The 21,968-nt window shown below is 35.7% G+C and overlaps 1 protein-coding gene across 2 annotated transcripts in view; it reads left to right on the top strand.

Moving 5' to 3' along the window:
* The window catches only part of LOC110374769 (uncharacterized), a 58,810-nt gene extending 47,120 nt beyond the window's left edge, over nucleotides 1-11,690 (top strand). For both annotated transcript variants that reach the window (XM_021332629.3, XM_021332630.3), the window contains exons 7-13: nucleotides 354-573; nucleotides 1,064-1,213; nucleotides 2,491-2,637; nucleotides 5,617-5,778; nucleotides 8,908-9,122; nucleotides 9,206-10,126; nucleotides 10,206-11,690. In XM_021332629.3, the coding sequence (XP_021188304.2) occupies nucleotides 354-573; nucleotides 1,064-1,213; nucleotides 2,491-2,637; nucleotides 5,617-5,778; nucleotides 8,908-9,122; nucleotides 9,206-10,126; nucleotides 10,206-10,752 (2,362 nt within the window). In that variant the 3' untranslated portion in view covers nucleotides 10,753-11,690. The remainder of the gene's footprint in view (nucleotides 1-353; nucleotides 574-1,063; nucleotides 1,214-2,490; nucleotides 2,638-5,616; nucleotides 5,779-8,907; nucleotides 9,123-9,205; nucleotides 10,127-10,205) is intronic.
* Nucleotides 11,691-21,968: the final 10,278 nt, after the last annotated feature.

Here is a 21,968-nt window from a genome sequence, read left to right as displayed (position 1 = left end):
GACAAATTCTGTTCAACCAAGACATTTTGGGGGACGTTGTTTACGCTTCATTTGAGAAGGTTGAGAAGCCATTAGGGCCGAAAATAGTCAAATTGGAATCATTTTAAAGGACCTATGTTTTGCTGCCTATGACTTGAAATTAGTTAGAGATAATTGTGATATCAATATCTAACTACAATTAGAAAACATTATTTCATTTATGATTGTGAATTATGGGTAGCTTAATTAAATAGGTATATCTTAAATATTTGTACCACAATAATCCCTTAAGAACTCCAACTTAAATCCCAAGACACTAATCTGTACCTATTAAAACCCATCTGTCAAACTCGACTAATCCATCAATGTTGTAGGATTTGGGACCAATGCAACGTCGTGCAAGATTACCTCACAGTTTGGGACGGCCCCACTCGCGATTCACCTGTGCTGGTACGCCTTTGTGGTGGGGATGCGGTCCCAGATATTGTGAGCCGAGGCCCCAATATGTTGCTCGAGTTTCATACGTCGCCGTACGATAATCCGTTTCACCCGGTACCGTTGAGCTACCTGCCAGGATTCGAGCTTGAAGTACAGGTGAGGTTTTCGAATTGTGAATATTATGTGAGAGGATTGCAAACGACAGATCTGAATTATTATTTTGTGCTTCGGTATGCGTGGGGCACGGTTTGTGACGAAAAGGCTTACGGCGAATAGAGTTGTTTTTGATGTAACGGTATTACTAAATAGAATGAATGGCATAGGTATTTGGGATATTCGCACATAGCGCTATGAGTAAGCTCTTCTGGTGTTCTAATATGCTGAATGCATTTTTTATAGGTTCTAATAACATATCGAAGCACAAAATAACAAAGCATTTAAAATAAAAATCTGAAACCAACAAAAATCCATTTCAAATTATCGTCCCGCAGTCTTACAAATGCTTACCAATCCAATAGAGATGGAACGATTTCTAAGTTAAATCCATACTGCATTGGAAAGCTGATTGTATTGCATGCAGTACAAAGCGAAGTCGGTACTTCTAGTTCTACTATCAAAGTAAATAATAATATGTGTTTTCTCGCAGGTGTTGTACGTGGAGAAGGATTCACACTCGTACGTGCGTTCGGATGGACGATGCCGTTTCGTTTTACGCTCGTCAGACAAAACTAGTGGAGTATTGAGAAATCCAAGGCATTCGTTGCCGCCGAACACGTCTTGTGTCTACTATTTTCAGGTAAATTTTGTGCGACTGCTTTTATGTTGTGGAGTTTTTAAAAGAGATGTGTGTTCGTTCTAAATTGGGATGTGGAAGACTTACTGTAGATTCGAATATGTTCAAGTTTGTAATAGGTTTATCAATACGTGGGTTTCAGTGTAGGCGGTATATTAAATTAGATAAAGGGTATGTAGATCAAAGAAGAAGAACAATTATTGCCTTAAAATATCACTCAGCCATCATACCAAACTGATGCAAAATAATGTTTACCCAAAATGAAAAATTCACGCTATAACATAGTGTTGTTTTTTTCAACTGCACAGCCAAACCCCCGGAAAACAAGATATATTAGGCGATTAACTAAATTCCATAAATATTCGAAGCGGAACTAGAGCGAATAGGTTTTCACAAATCCATCCGGAAAACTCATTCTGAAATACCAACAAAAATATTTGGCATTTAGTTCACCGGCCACCGAAATCAACTGTAAATGAAATTGCATTTAGGTTACTTTGCTATAGATGTTAGATTATTTAATAAAGTAATATTATACTTAATTAATATTAAGAACCATAATCGTAGTTTAACTAATGAAGCGAGTAGAATGTAATTGATCACTTAGTTGACTAAAACAAAAGAAGACATAGGTCCAAGAGCTTTTATTCTATGCTCAACAATATACATCTTATTTCTTCAAGCATCGTTCTATTTATTACGTAATATCTTTGTGTGAGTTGTCCTAATTACAGTCACAGTATACAGGTTTATTATACATTTAATGCTGCTAGACATATTAATATCACAGAGCTGCTGTCTTGTATTCAATTAGGAGTAATAAATGTATTGGAGTCACGCAAATGTCTTGGAATAACTTAGCATCTAGAGCATTATTATATAATACTTTTACTTGACATTTATAGTTAAGTAGGTAATTAATATGAAAAAGGGTTATTATGTATAAGTTACACCTACGTGCTCGTTCCAAATGGACGTACGACTCAAAATTACCGTTATTTTTGTAAATATGTGATAGGAAATACCGACTTCATCTCGGGTTCAAAGAAAAACTGACGTGCAAAAGTGTTGTTTTGAACCTATTTGTGCAACAAAATATCGTGTAAACCACGAAAAAAAACATATTTTATAAATAAATTATAATAATTCAGTAGCACAAAAACTTTCGTTCTACAAAATATTACTACAAACGTACCAACCATTTTGCATGTCCACTAACAGTGTTTGAAACAAAACAGCCAGGGTTGTAACTGGTAGTTAAAACGATTTACGATTTCTAGGGTCGCGCCAACGAGATAGTTTGGGTGTCGTTTGTGAAGTACCATTCGGCTGGAACAGAGCCGGCTGGCTTCGACCAGCAGAAAGACTGCTCGTCACAGCTAACGATATGGGATGGTGCGGCGCCTGATGCTGATTTGGATCGAAAGGTAATTGGTACTTGATGTGGTATTCGATTTTGTCGGTCGACGTAAATGTCGGTCCTGCGCCTGATCTCTCTCCGGTCGTGTCGGATTACCGTCCCATCGGGCTATGAGAGTTAAGGAATAGTGAGTGCACCTGGGTCTGCGCAAATGCTCGTGCACTATAATATGTCCTGCGTAGTTGGCTAATCTCCTTACATGAGAACAGCCGCCGTAGCCGATAAACGGCTAGGAGGATATCATCATCATCATTCGATTTTGAACTGTGTTATGTTTTGGGTAGGGTTGTAATTCGCTTGCGTATCAATGGCGACTTAAACCGTTATTGGTTTTATAGGAATTTTTAAATGAACTATTGATTTACATAGTGGCAAAATCTATTTCGTGAGAATATCATTTAGTAATAAAATTTACTAAACATCAAAATTTATTATTTTTAAGTAGTCCTGCTTATCCTATACATATATTTTTAATAATAATATTTCATAATATACCAACGTTAGTCTTCCTTTATTCAAGATTAATACCTTATTAAGCTATAGTTACTTTACCTAGAGCTCTAGACTTCTATTTTCACAAAGCACAAAGGCATGATTGATACACGCTACCGGTATGACTTATCTACAACACTGTAGATTAATCTTTGTACCGTATGAAGTACTGCTGTAGTTTCCCTCCTTGAAATAAATATAGGTACGTGACGTAATATTTTTTCATAGCGCTCGGTATTTAGGGCTTATCCATTGTTTAAAATACATGTATTATATAGTACCGAAAATAATTATAAATTATTTTTATAATTATAATTATAAATTATTTTTAGTAACTGATGGGCATCTCTTCTAGAAAAAAAATATTCAGGAACAGTTTAAATATGATTTAGTGTAGGTGCAGTGAGCTACATGAAGAATTGATGAGATGTCTGTTAGTTTTTGTGTTAAGTATTATACAAGCTTTACCATCGCAATGGACATACTCGTAATACTAACATATTTATGTATTTTTAAGAATTTAACAACAACTAAATATCATGTGACCCGATACTTTTGAATATTACACGAGGCTATATTTTCACCAAGTAAGCGCGCGAACCGGCTGATTCGCTTTCGGTTATTCATAGCATAAAACTCGGTTTATACGAGTATACAAGCAACTACGTAGCTGTAAACTATCTTAGTAGGGAAATTATAAAATGTTGCAGCGTATAGTGTACAAGAAAATGAGCTAGCTACATTTTAACGCCCCCCGCTTCGTAGCATAAAGTGTGGAACATACTTTTAGAGGTGTACCTACTACATATTTTTCGTGACTTTATCTGCTTTCGGAAAAGATTTTATGCAATCAGATAAAACATGAATATTATAGGTACTATATAGCTTTTAAGTTAAGTATTTCTTATCAAAGGGATAAACAAATTAGTTTGAATCAATAAAAGATATTACATAATACTTAACAAATAATTAATGGTTTTCTAGAGGTCACATTTGTTTATTTTCTTGTTGTTGTTAATATTTGCCATGTAGGCATTTGTGTCAATTCTAATGTTAATTTTAACTTGTCTAGACTGAATGGAGTGTAGACTCCACGGTCATATAAATAACTAGTTCGGAAGCAAATACCTTGAATGATAGCATAAGGTTTTTCCTAAACCTATACACTTTAATTGAGCTACACTTAAAACTTCTAAACACTCCGAATAAACAATTTAACAATAGGTACATATTTCGTAGAAGCACTAATTGAACATTTTCTTGCTAAATAATATTTATCTCGTAAATGAGCTCCTTAGGATTAGATTAATTTTCGCGACAAGGTCGAAATATAACTTTTTGAATGATAATCGCAAATTATGCCGTGTCGCTAAGTAATGGCCATCATTACTTATTTCGTATCTACGTAATCATTAGAGCTGACAGAAATGTTATTTCTGAGTATTTTCTGTTGAGAATATTCTCTTGTTTATCCTGAATTAATGTTGCCTATGTAAGTAAAGCTTAGGAGCTGTTCCGTATATAATTTTAGTTGCTATTTAGTTACGCCAACATGATTCACGTGAGATGGTTTCCGAAACAAGTGTATTAAAATTTGAATACTGAGTTTATTTTGAAACGTTGAGAGTAACTTTCCAAAAACACCAAACAGACATTACGATTCCTAGTCGCGTAGGCAGAAAAGGAAGTACCCGACCATGTGTCGTCTAATGTCCCAAATAACACAGTAAATCTCCACTTAAAACTGTTATTGTCTAACTTCCATACTTATCGGAAACAATTCTTGGCTTTCGCGCAATAAAAATAAAATATTTAAATTGTTATCGCATACCGAATCACAATACCGGGTCGTTGGTATAAAATTTTATAGAACATGAATTTAAATGGTAAAAAGTCCGGAGCCAACGTGTATCGTAATGAAATGTGGATTAAGTTTAGCATGTACGAGTAAAAGTTTCGCAGTGCGCAAGACTAACGCGATGATACAAGTACGAAGCGATATAGAATTGGGCGGCATTCGCACCGCCTTTATTCGTGCCATTTCACTTTGCCAACTACCTCAACCTCCTACTTGACGTCGGCAGCCAAACATTAATTTTCTTTAATGTGTCTGAGCACTTTTACCGAGTTCCACCGACTGCAGTGCGGTGTTTCGTTTCATTCATTCATTCGGGATTCTTCAGTTTGCATTAAGAATGGATAAGCGGTTCTAGTTCAACTTATTTTTTGTTGGCACTTTAATCAGAAAAGTTTTTCCGTTCGCTCGCAGATACACTATGTAAATAGTGTTGCTGAGTTGAATAGCTAAATAATTTATTCAGGGCCTTTTTAGTTTTCTTTCAATTTGCATCAATTTATGAGCCAGATATAAAATATTTCTTATATTTGAAGACTACAACTTATTCAACCAAAGAAAACTGTTTTTTTATTATTATTTATTTACATATATCGTAACAGCGATGTCCTCTTTTCTCATTTGTTTCTTCCTCGACAGTTGGACATGAGCGACAAGAAATCCCGTCTCGGACTGTTTTGTCGCGAGGAGTCTCCAAGACTATGTGACCATGCACTCCTCTCAAACGCGACCAGAGCAACGCGGCCATGCGCCCCTTCTGAAAGCTACATCACGACTGGGAACGCCCTCACTATATTGCAAGTAAGTAACAGTAAGGCCCAGTACAGAATATATGCATTTTAAAAACGTGCAAATCTAGCAACTCTAGCATATCATCATCATCATCATCATCATCAGCGTATCGCAGTCCACTGCTGGACATAGGCCTCTCCAAGTGCACGCCACTGAGATCGATTTAGCATATACCAAAGGAAAATACCCACCCGCGGGTCACTTGCGCATGTTAACTTGCTCCAGCTACATGCACCGTGTAGAAGCACCCTAAATAATTAGGTGTGATACACACGTGCTAGTTAGCTCGAGTTTACATATACATGTATGTAAGCTATCATTTGAATTACATAGCTTTAGCAGCGCTGTCAACTGGATTAGTGTGGATATATTTTGTGTTTATGGTTTTAAAATATGCATCTAAAACTAAGCTAGGTATTTTGTTGTACTACTATTAAAGTTTCGATATCGGTGCTCCCGTTTATTGCAGTAACGATTTAGATCTCTAAGGCTTTCAAAGGGTAAATAGCTCAAAGGGCAGATCGTACTATTCACAGTCGATAATGAGTTGTAGCCTTACGTAAGGTATAGGCGTATCTTAGTATTCAATTTATTTCTATTTCAGTAAAAAGTTCGATAGTTTTTTTTTTTCTTAAACACACATGATAATAATTAACCTTTCATGCTTGTATGCCATGTTCTGATAGCTTTTTGAAAGGTGACAATAAAAGGTCAACATTCATTGTTGAACTAATGATGATTAATGCATTGTCAAACTCTATAATAAAGAACTAGATACCGTTATCATTTTTGTTTTTGTATGTCAAGTTGTATCATTAAAAAACAATGCGCTGAGTACCATTAAAAGTTTAGTTAATATACTTCTTAGACGTGTACTTTTAGGGTACTCTTTTGTCAATGTAAATAGAAGTTGGACTGAAGCTTATTACTTGGTAAAAAATGCCAATCATTGCATATAAGATCAATTCATTGCAGTGAAAGTGAAAGTTGAGCAATCTTTATCACTCATCTAGAAACAGCAAATGCTTTAAACAATGCACTTTCAGTATGATATGAATATCGTTACACGGTGACGTAACCGCGTCCCAATTCTAGTGTATAAAAAAATCACAAAAGATTTCAACACGTAATTAAAACAACTAACTGCCAAAGCTCACATAATTACAGCTGCAAATATTTATCTACCCATTTTGGAACGCACTCCTGTATGCAGAGAGCGACGTGATAGCCAACGAGGAATTTTTACCGAAAATATAACTGGAACATAGAACATCGCGTACAAGTGACTGGAAAAGTCATGAATATAGGAACAGTCAGCTAAAACACGTCACGTGCGCTCAGCTAATAGTGCGAGTGGTTCTTCCACAATTTTTATGTCTTCCTCAAATATTCCTGGCTGAATCACTAAGGATATGGCGTTCAGAATAATGTATGTTAGATTGTAATGTAACGTACTTGTTTGTGTTTAATGTATGTGAGATGTTTCTCGGAGCACGGAAATGAAGTGCATACAAAAGTGAGATGATATAAAATTTAATCGCAGCATTAAGCACGTTGGAGTACGATGAAGACAATTCCAAAGTACGCACTTGGAAATGACTATGTTCCACAACTGGCAATCGCCACAAAAATATAGAAAGGAATATTAAATCATACAATACGATATTCTGAGTCATAAACGACCCTCTCAACAAATCAGGGGATAATAATATAAATCCTATAAACATGATTTCTCCATTATAAGGACCCGCATATATCAATGTTATATGTTCTGCTATCGATCCGATACTCTGACATTCAAAGCAGCAATCCTGTGGGATTACAGCAGTGACTACCCATTGTTTCGTTTTCTCCCTCGCCACTGCCCTTTCAGCTATATTCCCTCGGCTTGATGTAACTTTTCTGGCGTGTGAAACATTCATACAGGCTAGGATAGATAAGTCACGCGCTCTCCCGTTGCATTTGCCATAGTGAATAATGCACGAAGCACGTGCGAGTCCGCTTCTCTCACAGTGATAGAATGCTTTAGTGTTGTCACGTTATTTCAAGTGTTAGGAACGTCACAGGATGAGACACGTACCAAAGTGTTTGTAAAACTCAGATTTATTGCGACTCATCACTCGTTATAGCTGTTTTATTTTCTTCGCGGTGTTTTGCATAAAGTTGAAGACTTATCGTGGTTATGTACCCAACTAAAGCAGGCACATAGTCTCGCTGGCAGTACCTGCGTACGTATCACATTTCAGTAGATGGGGATGTCAACCAAATTAATTGGTTTACTGACAATTTAGCATTTGTACTCATAGGTGTCTGGCTTTCATAGGATTTCACGTTTCGCCGTAATTTTCCGCTGCATTCCGCTGCCTCTGCATGAGGTACTAAAATTCGTAATTTGTCAAAGTTGATTTCTGTTTCCAATTTGGGAAATAATTCCTATCTCATTTTGTACTCGAGTTTACCTCTGGGGCTACGTTTCTGAATATTTGCATATGCAAGGGCATAATTTTATAATGATATTTGTTTTTAAAGAAATTGCTTTTACTGTATTACAACTTCTACAGTCTGCAACTCAGTTCAACTCTGTCCAGTACAGTCTTTTAACGAACAAATCTGAAATAACTAGTTAACGCGTACAATAACTGCAAAAAAACTTTTACCACGCCATTAGTATTCCACGCAGCTGCTCAGCAACTAGAATACGCCCTAGTTAATATAGGAAACCTGGTCTTAAGCAAGTTGTTAAAGTCACTAGTTGAGAACTGCTTTATTATTCAATATTAAATTCAACAGAGGAAGGACTGAAGCAAGTTTCTAACTAAATATTTGAAGTTTTACTACACCACGCGGTCTCGCTGTACCGTGAAGCCGACCTTGGTGATACACCACTTATAAACTAGATATAAGTTTTAACGTTTATAGGAAAGTGGAAATTGATGGGGACTGATCATTATGGGTGATTAATGTCTTTGGTGTTCGACTACTACATGTTCAAGTACTTATGTATTAATGGCATGTAGATTGAAGTGTGCCATGCCCTATAAAAGCAATTTTTGGAATGTCATGTTTCTATCGAGTACTTAGGTATTGTAGGCATACAATACTGCATTGTACTTATACTAACAGTGTACTTCTTTACAGGAACTACGTCAAGGATCCGCACTTTACCCGGTATCATTTGTCCTCCGATACGAATTCGTAGATGTTAGTGAACAAGGACAACCTTTGGTAGACTCACAATCAGCTTGTGACCGAGTCTTCAAGTCTGCTCAGACCTATTCTGGCAGATTTCAAGCTCCCCGTGCAATTTTCTACTATGGAAGAGGTGGTGCACAAAACCTTACTTGTATTCTAAGGTAAATATAAATTCGAACAATCTTCCAAAACTGCGCGAGTATAGTATACATAATACAGAATTTAAATTATCATTTTTTTGCAGATTCGAAGCCAAACAAGGAGAAAGAATACAGTTGACCTTCACGAGCACTTACTTTGGAAATAAATATTGTAATACGCACAAAGACTCACGTACAAGTCGTTGGAAATGCGATAGGCCTGCGAAAAGAACCATTGGGGGCGAAGGACTCGCGCAAATTATTATAACAGAGTATCCTTGGGAAGGAGTGCCGATTCAAAGGGACTGCATTTGTACTAATAGATCTGAACCTTTGAACGTACATACATTAACTGCTCCAGTAGTCGAAATTAACTTTACTGTTACGATGATGAACATTACTGAAGATTATGACGATTTTGCCTTTGAAGGCGAATATAAATTTGTTCCCACTGGCCCTGGTGATGAGACTGTATGTTCGACGGGATGGGGTAAAAGACGATTAAGAGGTAGCAGTGGAGAGATCAGACTATTTGATAAAAGGCAAATTCCTGTAGCTCCTGAAATTGTTGGAGATAGACATGTAATATCAGAAAGTGTTAGAGCTGAAGTTGCGTGTGTTCATAGACCTTGGCTGATTGAACCTGGGGGTGATGAGGTAACTCCTGTGCAAGGGAGATACTTGTACGTGAAAGTTCCAGGGTATGAAGTCACACCATCTTCACCTTTCTGTAGTACTCCAAATCGATTGTATATTTACGAGGCACATGATACATCTAAATTGAGAGAGGTGTGTCCAGATGGAGCAAATGTAATAGAATTATATTCACCAGGATGGAAATCTTCCCAAACGACTTTAGAAACTTCTTTAAAACCTCATGCTAGGAGCTATGTTATTGACTTTCTGCAACATGAACAAGCTGATTACTCAATCAAATGGATAGAGCTCATGAAGAAGCCATCTTTTGATCACGACCCTGAGTCTAACACCATACCTCCACCTGTCTCATTGGAATGCCGATATAGGTAAGTTTTGCTCTTCATTTTTGTTCTTTTATTTATGTGTATACGATGGCTCTAACAATTTTCCTTTCTTTCAATTTAGCTGCCCGGAGCTGAATGCCTGTATTCCTATCGCACTATGGTGTGACGGTAGTGCACACTGTCCATCAGGTTATGACGAAGACGATTCAAATTGCTCGTTCAGAATATCTTTACCTCCTCCATACGTAGCTGCGGCTGCTGGAGTTGGCCTTCTTCTATGTGCTATTGCCGTTGCTCTGTGCGCATGCAAACGACGACGAAGAAAAGACAAGGAGTTCAAAGCGCGACTAGACGGTGCATTACCTCCTGAAGAAAGACCGTTTGATCGCGCCAAAACAAACGGTGTCCCAGAAGCTGCGCGCCAATACGCTACTGTTCAAAAGTATGCCACGATAGATAAGTACAGCTTAAGTCAGAAGTACAGCGCAGGGTTGAACGACGCTCGTTACTACGACGAGGTAGCACAAAGGGATAAGCTCGCGGATACAAGGTACGCTAGTTTGGGTCGTGCTGGGCGAGGCATGCGAGTCGACAACTCGAGAGGCAACGGCTCGAGAAGAGCGATGCCTGATTTGGGTTACCCGGATTTAAAAGACGGTTTTTGTTGACCCTCCCCGGATCTGATAGAAACGACAGTTTAGCGCTTAGGACGTTAACATTTAACAGATTTCCTTTCGTGTAATCATTAGATTGAAGACTGAATTTGGCGAAAGTGCCTCCCCTAACATTTTGATCAATAGATATTCAGATTCGAAATTGTACTGCAGACATTGGCTTCTATTGTTAAGTAATTTGTTTTATACCGAGACGAAGACTATGACTTTGACTTTGTAGAATATTGTGTAAATAAATTAACTAAATAAGTTTGGATAGCAGGCGTCAGATACTTAATATTCTTTGCATCAAATCTCACAGTAATTTTATTCTCATCAAATAACATATCTAAATGTACATAAAACGCTTGACAATACGATTTTAAGATACAAAATAAAATCATTTTAAATTGTTAGTAGAATGAGTGGTTAGTGACTGACTCTGAACAATAGAATAATTGTCGGATTAAGTGTACACTGAACTATGTTATTAAGTACTTCATAATGTATATGGGTATTTTCCTGCATCAACAATCCTATTTTAATATTGGGTGAAGTAGACAATTGTTTGCTACGTTATTGATATTTTTATACCTTCAAATAAAATACCTTTTTTGAACTTTTTGCAAAGGCAAAATATGATCAATTTTACGAATGCTTTTTTTGTATTACTTTATTTATTCATTCACTGCAAACAATTGTTTTTCACCCTGACTCTACATTGTAATAACACTAGTCATAAAAAATGAAAATGTGATATAGGTTGTAAAAAATGTAGGTATCTAAGCGTTCACAGAATGTATAACTTAAATTAGTAATTTTCCTTTGTGTATAAAAGTAATTAAGGGTGTAACTAATTAGATATTGACTGTAAATAAATTATAGCATAAGATTTTTAAAGTCTGTAATTATTTCCAGGTAAAAGGAAGATTAAAGTCATTTCTAAAAATTAATTGAGTGTTTAACTGTGATCCTTACGTCCTGTACATAAATACTCGTATTCATAAAATTTTCTCATAGAATACACAAACCCACGAGTGTTTTTTTGCGAATGTTCCATAAAACAAACATAACGTTGATTAATTAGGTTATAAATACTTTTTACGAAAAAAAGAAACAAGAAAAAAGCGGAGGTAAAACGAGTAAAAATCTGAAGAAAACCTTTCCGTACGAACGACTACCTTGTACACCTGTAAAAATCTCAGTACGGCTTAAAAATAAAAAGTATACCAAGTTAATGAATAGAACGCCCGTCTCACAACAAAATACACAAGGCAAATATACCTACGGAGACAGTTTTTATGACAATGAAATATTTTTATTTAGTACACAAAAAATGAGACACATTTCGCTTCATTGAGGTCGTGATATAAAGGTGGGAGTCCCTACGTTCTTACATTTCTTGTCTTGTTATAATTCTTTTGTAAATTATAGCTTTGTATTAAATTACTTTATGCGTCGCCGTCACGGAATAATGCGAACATTATGTCAAAAATACCTTTGGAACTTAAAAAGCCGGGGTTTTGTTAAAAACGCTTTATCGATACGTTCGTCTTATAGTAAAATGTTCAAGGCTTTTATACAAACACTGTGAAAATTATAACGATTTTTCAGGATTCGCTAGTTAGTAGAAACGGCTTCCGTAATTTCCACGGCGAGACGCTCGTTGTTTTATCAACCTGAATTCTTAAACGGAGCGCTACATTTGAAAATAGGACACACGGAGATATGACAACTACGAAATAAGTTAAAAGTCACATAGCACTTAGCTTAAGCAGTCAGATAAGTCATCGCCTATCAAAGATATAGGTTAGCAAAACTTGGTTTTGTATGTCCATAATATCATTCTAATACCTATTACTAGAATATTAATTTACCTTAATATTCGCTTCCAACCTCATCCTCCGCAATGATCTCATAAAATCAGTAAGCTCCATATTACCAAGCTTATCTGTGGAGGTACGCAACGTCACTAATTTGTATTTGTCTCGTCAAATAATTAGATTATAGGCCCAAGCTGCATTAGCCTGTCCACTTCGCTAGCGTAACGAGCGCCGCGTAAACTAAATTATCTGATGAACTAATTAAAGCTTGGAAACAGTACTTGTGTTACGACAAATCCCTGGGAAGACCGCGATGTCGAGTTTGAAACATCGCTTTACATTCACTGTTGTTGATCGTTTGTTGAACTTTCGAGGTTAGCTGTGATTGACTGGCAGTTGACGTATTTCCAAAATAACTTTACTAAAGATAGGCCTTTATAGACATAATGTAGCTACGACATTAATTATGATTTTAGAAACATGATAAAGACAAGACATAAACCCAATTTGACGGTCTATTTTTATTTTCCAAACTCATTATCTTACTTTTTTGTTGTAGACTTTTTTACTCAGTTGCTAAGCAAAACATTTTGTTGTTTTCTCAATCCTAAATCAAGATGAAACTCCATATTTATTCATATTTCATCTTCAATACGGAGATGGTTCTCATATTTTTGTCTACAAACCGCAACTTACTAAACTAAGATAAATGAAAATACTTGACGTAAGTTTGTAAGCGGGTTTGACTCGTCCAGTTATCTAGCTAAACCAGTTATCCTCGGTATTTGAAATTTAAGGAATGTTCCGAATTTACGTTGTAGGCGCTCGGTAAACACGTTGTTTTGGAAATTCAAGACCAAAGGGGTAACCGCTGGAAAGCTACATTGTGCAACTATATTCTGATACACGAGAAACTGTGAGACAAGATGCGTAGCTTTGAACGAGAATAGACCCAGCTGGTAAAGTTCATTTTCTTTAAATACTCATGAATATTCTAATTAGACTGGGCTGTTTATCTTTAGAAAAATATTGTCTCAGTATCTAAGAAAAGAATTGAAGTTTAGTTTCCATTCGTGTGTAAAGTGAGCTTAGTTACTGTCTTTATTTACATTTAGTAACTCGTCTCTCAACTGAATTTTAGCGATGAGAGCATTTTTTTAAGTTTAAATGCTTAATCAAAATAGCCAAATAATTATGTAGGTACTTGACTAGTCTAACTGAAGGGTGAATCAAAATGTAGTTTTATATAACATGTTATTCACAAAAAACCTTTGAACATAATTGAGTGCACCGGTACAGGTTACAGGAGAATTACTTGGTCTGTAATTTCGCACATAATACGCAGATAGACAAAGGACATACAGGTTCATTGAGCAGCCTCAGTAAGATGGTAATTGAGCAAATCAGACCAGCTAGACATAATAGTTTCATGTACATATATATACATATATACATAGTATTGTATATAGCTGTTAGACCGAGTATTATACGGTAATGCAATAATTGCTTATTATATGCGCTAAGATTAGCATAATAAAAGTAATTGTGTTATCTCGTTTAATATGTGAATATTTAATTTGCTCAAATTATAAAACTACTGTAAAATCTTTGATTGATGTAACTGGAATTTCTCAATATCATATAAGTATCATTGACTAAATGGGTATCGAGCTATGAGTATATTGAGTATCGCAAAAAAATGGATTGAAGTAACAATATAGCTACATAAAACCTTTAGGTACATTCAAAAGCAACTTCATCTATACATATAATAAATCTGTAGAAAAGTAATTTTTTACATTGAAGAAATTGACAAAAAAAATAGCCAGCATGTTAAAGGATAACTAACAGAACCCATTTCCATCATTTTTGTCATTTTTGTCTGTTTGTCTGTTTGTCTGTTTATCTGTTTGTTCGTTCGGGATTCACGTAAAATCTACGAATTCAATGCAGAAAATGCTTATATACAAACATTCTACGTAACTTGGGGTATTACTTAGTTTTTGTTTCATCGAAATCGATTCACTCTATCAAAAGATATGATTAATTTTGTGAATTCAAGATATAAAATATTACGACACGCAATCTGTTTGTCAAAACTGTACATTTGAATGTTGTACTTATATTAGTTGATCGACCTATTATTAACCTTTACACAGAAAATCACACCTTCATAAGTAACTTCGGAAGAAAAAAAAAATATGAAAATTTTGTTTAGCCAAGGTTAAAGTAGCTCCATCTGTGGTAATCTGTGTTAAATAAAATACATAAAATTTGTCAAAGGAGCGAGGTGGTATATGACAATAAATTACCATACATTCTTTATAGAGGATTATTATTTCAACAGATGGAGTTGTGTATTTTCCGTAATTCACCATATTTTAACACGTAGTGTAATTTTTCGATAGACATTTCAATAGTGTTTGTCAGTTTGCCGTGCCACATCAAAATCCAATTATAATTATTACCTTGATGAAAGGAAAATTAATAGTTCTCAGCCAAATTGAAAACGGTGCCATCTAAATTATTTTTTGAACATTATGTCAAAAATGATGACTTTAGTATAACACAATTAATTATCATTTAAAGTTACAGATGGAGTTCATATCAGGATGTTTTCATAAACATAGTTTAGCTTATCTTCCACTAATGTGGTGGCCTTAAAACAAATTACTTTGAGTGAGTAGTATTAAGTAGACCTTAATTATTTTTTCTGATGCAAAATATGTAAACTTAATCCTAGAAGAAAGGAGGATCTGTCTCTCGCAAGCGCTGCTAAGCGTGAGGTAGGTATGTAATGTAGGATTAGATAAGAACAAGCCCAGATACAAAGTGCAGATAAGAAATGGGAGCTTTCTCGATTTAATACCATACACACGTAAAAAGCTTTATGAGTCTGAAAACGTACAAATTGCGCGTCGCATACCAGAGACATGCTTACTTTCAACTTCTGATCGCAAATACACTGGTCACGATTACGAACAGTCTCAGTAAGACCCGAGCCAAGTCTAAAAAAACACCTTTTATATAAAACTACGTTTGATGTCATTCAATCACAAAGACAGAATTGTTTTCTGTTGCAAATCCTATCCACCTGTATCCTATCCTAATCCAGCATGCATTGCAGGTGTGCATTACACAAAAATGGTATCCTATTCGAGAAGTCAAAAGAGTCGACCTGCCAACGTCAGCTTCTGCGCTAAGCAAGTGTTCTTAATAGTACCATCAGAATTACATTCATCGTTGAATGAGGTGAATAAATTTTCAGAAACCACAATAACAGTAGGAGCCAAAGCGTATTATCGCTTCATAGAGCTCTGATTGGCCCCAGGTGACCAAGTTAGGTCTGATTTGTTCGTTCATCAGATCTTTGAAAGTGTTTCGGTGGATACTTACTGTCGTCCTGTGTGACACAAAATATGGTATATAAACGTCCTCCGCAAGAGCGAAATTTTCCCGGTGTGCGGTAGTGACGCACAGTATACTACACTTATGTTTCTTTCGATTTGCTGGCTCCACCAAGAAATGACAAATTGCAAGAGTACATTTTGAAAATCTTGGCAAAGCTGCAGGTTTCAAGTACGAACACATGAAGTGGACTCTCACAGATACGTACATTTTGCCTATTCGTGAACTAATGCAAACATTTCGGTGGAGTCCCGGCTTAGGCCTCCCCCACATTAGGCGTGCGCGATCCTCGGGCGTGTGAGTAGCGCGGGCGCCGCGCGTGCGTCGCGTTTTGCTGCCCTGCGGCATTTACCTACAGCGCGCTCGCGGCGCGCACGCGCCGCTCTCCTTGACGTTTAACTGCTAAGGCGTTTAGCGGGCGGCGGGGATAGCGGGCGAAGGGGTAAGAACGCAACTCAAGCGCCGCGTGCTCGCCACGAGCGCGTCGCTTGCACTCTTCACACATGCCGCAGGGCAGCAAAACGCGACGTTCATGCAGCGTGCTCGCGACGCCCGCGCTACTCACACGCAGGAGGATCGCGCACGCCTAATGTGGGGTCAGCCTTACCATAGTGAGTAAGTGCACAGAAAATCCCCGTCATACAAGTGTTTCTCCCCAATAGTGAAACTATCCTACCCTATGCGCCTGCTGATGATGATGACTCATTTTATCATCCATCCAGCTATTCCCCAACTATGTTGGTGTTGCCTTCCAGTCACCGAATCTGTTTGAGTACCAATATTTTGCTTGGAGCGACTACCTATCTACCTATCTTCAATCCAGTCTCACTACACAAGACGATATCCATGGTGAAACTGACAGACTTTCTGGCTTCTGATTAGTCGCAGCAGCTGCAGAAAATGTACAAATGACAGCTTTGTCAGACTCAAAGCATATAGACATAGATTATAACTGTTTCCTGTGAAAATTACTTACGCACCATACGTAATAATTTTCCAAATTGGCTGACCAGATCCAGAGATATTCACAACGTCACAAACTTTACTTCTTTTGTTTAGATAAATGGTCACATCCACAACACAACCTTGATCAATGAATCTATGCGACTGCTAAGTGCTAATCCTAATTATACTGTCACGTGAAAGAATGCACCTACGGGATAAGTAGTATTTTGACTATTCTATATTGCCTACGCAGACGAAGTTGCGGGCAACAGCTAGTTTGAAATAAAACCACCTTTATAATAAGTAATTTTAACTCATTAACCCTTGAAACTTACGTTAAAATATATTAATTATAAAAGATTTAATCTTCAAAAGTAGAAAGCTACACTAAGTTAAAGTCTTTATTAAGAACGAAAGGTCGCGTGATTCAAAGGCATTATAATTAAATAAAAATAAATAGTTATTTAAGCCTCTAATAACTTGGTTTACTGCGTAATAAAAAGAAAACAAAATGCTTGATCCAACTGATTGGCAAGTAGGAAAGTCGACATTATCCTAAAGGTGAGTATAGACTACAACATTTTCTGGAGCATTTCTGTGTAATGTAACGTTCTAGCGAATGGTACAATACAGGCAAAAGCTAAGTCTTCAAACCATTTCTATTGTAATGTAACGTTCGTGCGAATGCTCGGCGTTATGTTACACAAATAATATGCTCGTTATTTTGTAACAAACAGGCGAGCGTGCTCGACGTTTTGTTCGTAAAAGCATGATACTCTAGAACAGCTCATAGAGTGGCTCGTTGTTCTGTTACAAGTAAATGTTGTAGTCTATACTCACCTTAAAGTATATAAATAAAAAGGTAACAAAAGAACGCTATTTTCTGGAGACAAGAGAAAAAGCTTTATTATTAGATCATCTTTTACTCTCAAATAAAATTGATACGGCCTATTCATGTAACGTGCCTAAATCGAATCATATGTTACGAGACCTAGTTGTCTGTTTCAGCTCAGTGACTTATAATGTGATAAACACGGATGGTGTCGTCAAGTTTTATTTGTATAATATTTACTTATATGTCTACGGGAACACAGGGATTTAATTATAGGTCTTAAAAAGTGCCGTTTAAAAAAAGCTTATTTATTCCCAGTTTGGGTCTAATCAACCTCAATATCGGTTGAGGAATATTTGGACTCTGATCAAGTGTAAGAACCCTGAAATGTACGTTTTACAGGATATAATATTGGATGTGGAACCTGAATTATTCTGTCATTATTCTACATATAACGCACTTAATACCTTTCTATTAGTATTCTGAAAATGTTACAACTATAACATGTTTGTTACTCCAAACGTATTTCAACAAACATATTACAAGATTTTCCTGGAAATTCAATTCTATAGAATTGCGGCGTTTCTGACAAGATTTATGTAAATTCAGTGCGGCCCACCGTTGAAATGATTTTCCACAGGAATTTCTCGGAATAAGTTACGAGTTCATAGTACTAAAATGAATAAAAAACAAACATTGTTGATACAAAAAAAAATATAAGTACACAATATTAAATTGTTACTCTCGGGACAAAATGTAAACCTTCCTTGTATTTCTCAGTATAATTAATTTGTCTTGATATGGAAGAAGAAATGTGTTGTATATCTACTACATCTAGCGTACACAATTGTAAAAAGATAAACCCAAGTTAAACTCTAGAAGCGAAATCCCAGCACTACAGAACATTATCTCACACAAAGTTCAGTATCCTTTACCAAGAGAAATAACAAAAGGTGAGAGCTAGAAACAAAACCACTTACTCGTAATGGTTGCGATACGAGTTACGTGACAGAAGTGTGAACATGCTTTGCCGACCACGCATTCCAATTCAAAATTCCAATTCAAACAAAAATAAACAATCCATATTCTCAGCACAGGTGCACTTTTCAAATGGAATGTGGGAACAAAATTGATTGTATAGGGCCGTTTTCCATTTAGATATGGAAATTCCGACAGTGTGTATGACACCGCACCACGGCTCGTTACTAAAAAATATTCCACCGGCAATGTGTTCGCACGTGAATTTTTGCTTTTAACGAGAGTGTATAATGGCTGAAATAATAGTGGGTGTTTTATGCACATTTAAAGTAATGAGATGCCTGTTTATTGCATGCTGATGTCACAAATGGAGTCCCATTTGTTATTGTTATGTTGCCAGACAAATTGTGAGGAATTGAAGCTAATTGGAGAAAATTGAGTCATGATGCTTTACAAGATTCTCATTTTATACTTTATGGTGATTTAGATTGAAATGAATAGCGTAATCAGTTACTGTAGAATTTAAATGAAATTTTAATGAAGTTGGATTCCATTTCAAACATTTAATTATTATTTTCAATACAATTCCAATGGTCTTAATATTTTGCATGAATACCTAATTCTTTAATACAATTATACTTAAGTTGTAAATAGAACATCGTTGTTATTTTCATTATTCAGGGAAGTTTGAAAAACTGACAACAGACAAATTAGGCCAAGAAAATTGAGTTACCTACATTTAAAATTGGATAGGAACTTTCGAAGAAAATATTACAGCTTACGGTAACGTTACAAAGCAGTCGTAATTTTCTGCTTACCTATAAATCTTTGTAGTAGAGACTAAAAGAATTACATATGTAAGAATCAAAAAAGGCAATTCGAAATACATAATTTAAATGTTCTTAATTCTACACGAGCATTCAATACCATTACAAACTATTTTCGACATTTTCAAGCACAATGAATGACGAGTGACCACTCTGCCTTTTTATCACTATCCTTCCGAACTTCCCACGACTGCCATTTAATAAAGGACCACCTACTACTTAATGTAACGACTGCAGAAACATTCGCTTGAACAGTATGTTTTTACAATTTTATGAGTTGATTGCTACACTAGAAATAGAACGGAATACCAATCAACTGAGTGCTTTTTGTCATTTGTTATTTATGGTTTGATAAAACCCGATCAAAGGGAAAACCGATGACCGCTTGAAATGAAAGCATTATTTTCTCTTCAAACAAATTGGAAATTTCAAGCAACTTTTTAACTCTAATAAATATCGCAAAATATTGTTCGTAACTTTTGGACGTCGTTGAAAATGGGAATGAGCTTTGTTATAGTACTTTCCGAGTCACTGTAATGCTGATAGAAAACAAAAGGTGTCGTAAATTTTTAAATGCTCCTCTCATTTTACTTGGTAAGTTTCGAAGCTGAGGGTTTGCTTTAATGTAAAGTATTGCTTATATACTGACCCCTTTTCTTATGAATTTACTGTTATTATATTTCGAAAGGTGCATTTCATAAATAATTCAGGCATAAACGTAACGTTGTACGATTTGAACGAAACTTGAAGGCTTACAAAAATAACGATGAATTCGTAATACTTGGCAAATTAATGAATTCCCACAATACATTCTGATTCATGATGAAACTAGTCTCTTTAATTATTAAATACCCTCTTGTTTGATACCCAAAAATGTAGCAATGAATTAAAGTCAACGTAAAACAAAAGCTAAACAGGATTGACATTGTAAGCATTCTTTTGTTTATAATCTCATCAAGAATAACATTCATAACATTTTTCACTAATACATGTTTTTATAGCGGTCCAGACAATGTACATAAAAAGTTTACTATCTCCGACCAGTCTTAAGAGTTTACAGAGGAAAACGCTTTGCTATGATGTTTTTTGGCAATGGCATAGCCATCATACGTTAGTTATTCATGAGTAGGTATTATCGTTTTACTGAACTTGGTTTTAGTATGGTATAGAGTAGAAGCTATTAAGGCAAGATTCCTTCGGTGTGCGGGACTGTAACAGACACAAATGTCTACTCGCTCCAAACACTAATACATTGCGTACGTTTCTGAAATGTCCGAAAAATTGCAATGTTTTTGCGATTGGACAAAGACAATGCATGTACGATGACACACGTCACACACATTAATGGGTTACCCGCTATCGTGAAGTAAGTCATCTAAGTATGTATTTTTTTTTGAAGGCTCGCACTATACTCGTGGCTAAGGTTTCTATGATATCCTTGTCTTTATATTTGACTTAAAAGTTTGTGAGCAGAGGAAATCCTTCACAAATCTCTAAAATTATCTTATCAAAGACAAAATATTCTGAAGCATGAAAAACAAATGCTGCTTTCTTTTTAAGGGCGCCCAATTTCTATTAATTTGTTTTGGCCTTCAAGATGACAAAATTTAATAAAAAAATCTGAGACTACAACAGATTTTTATGTAAAAAGGGAGTGTTTTGTGAATAACAATTACGGAAGTAAGATTTTAGGTATATTTTTTCTGCTTTGCTTACAACATTTTTTAGAGTGATGAGCTATTCTGTTTTATGCTCTTTAATACTGTCAAGGAAAATTTTATTAGAAAGTTCTTATCATTTTGGTTTCAAATCGTACCTTCTATAAAAATAATAATTTATTTATTTTGATAAGTACTGAATACTGTCCCAGTTAATCAGTTAAGAATGTACAGCCATACAAAAACACTTAAGCCTATTTATAAGACAGATGAAACGATTTTTACTCTTACATACATAAGTACAGCTAAAGAGAATAATTAAACATATCATTCGATTGAATGAACAATATTTCTCTTTGATGTTGCTGTTAAATGAATATTCCGACGCGGTACGTATTATTTCGTTAATTACAAGCATTATGGAATGCAGTGTGGTCTGTTAATTTCCGCTCCACTCATATTGTGTAGTGACACAGGATAGTGTACTATATTATAGTATATATGTAGTTAGTGTATGCCGTAGTGTCATTGTTTGGATGGCGTTTGCTTTATGGGTATGTGAAATGAGTTTGTTGCTGTGTTTTAGTTCGAAAACTATGGTATTAAATATACTAAAGTATGGTATTAAATATACTAAATTATGGTATTAAAAAGTGAATGTAGAGTGAAGGGCTCTTTATTGAACGATTTTCATTATACCTATTGGTCGTTTTCATTTCATCTATATCATTTATTATCATATTTATAACAGTACGTTTCA

This window comes from Helicoverpa armigera, chromosome 8, assembly GCF_030705265.1.
Source record: "Helicoverpa armigera isolate CAAS_96S chromosome 8, ASM3070526v1, whole genome shotgun sequence".
Classification (NCBI taxonomy): domain Eukaryota; kingdom Metazoa; phylum Arthropoda; class Insecta; order Lepidoptera; family Noctuidae; genus Helicoverpa; species Helicoverpa armigera.
This window is presented reverse-complemented; position numbering and strand designations above follow the sequence as displayed.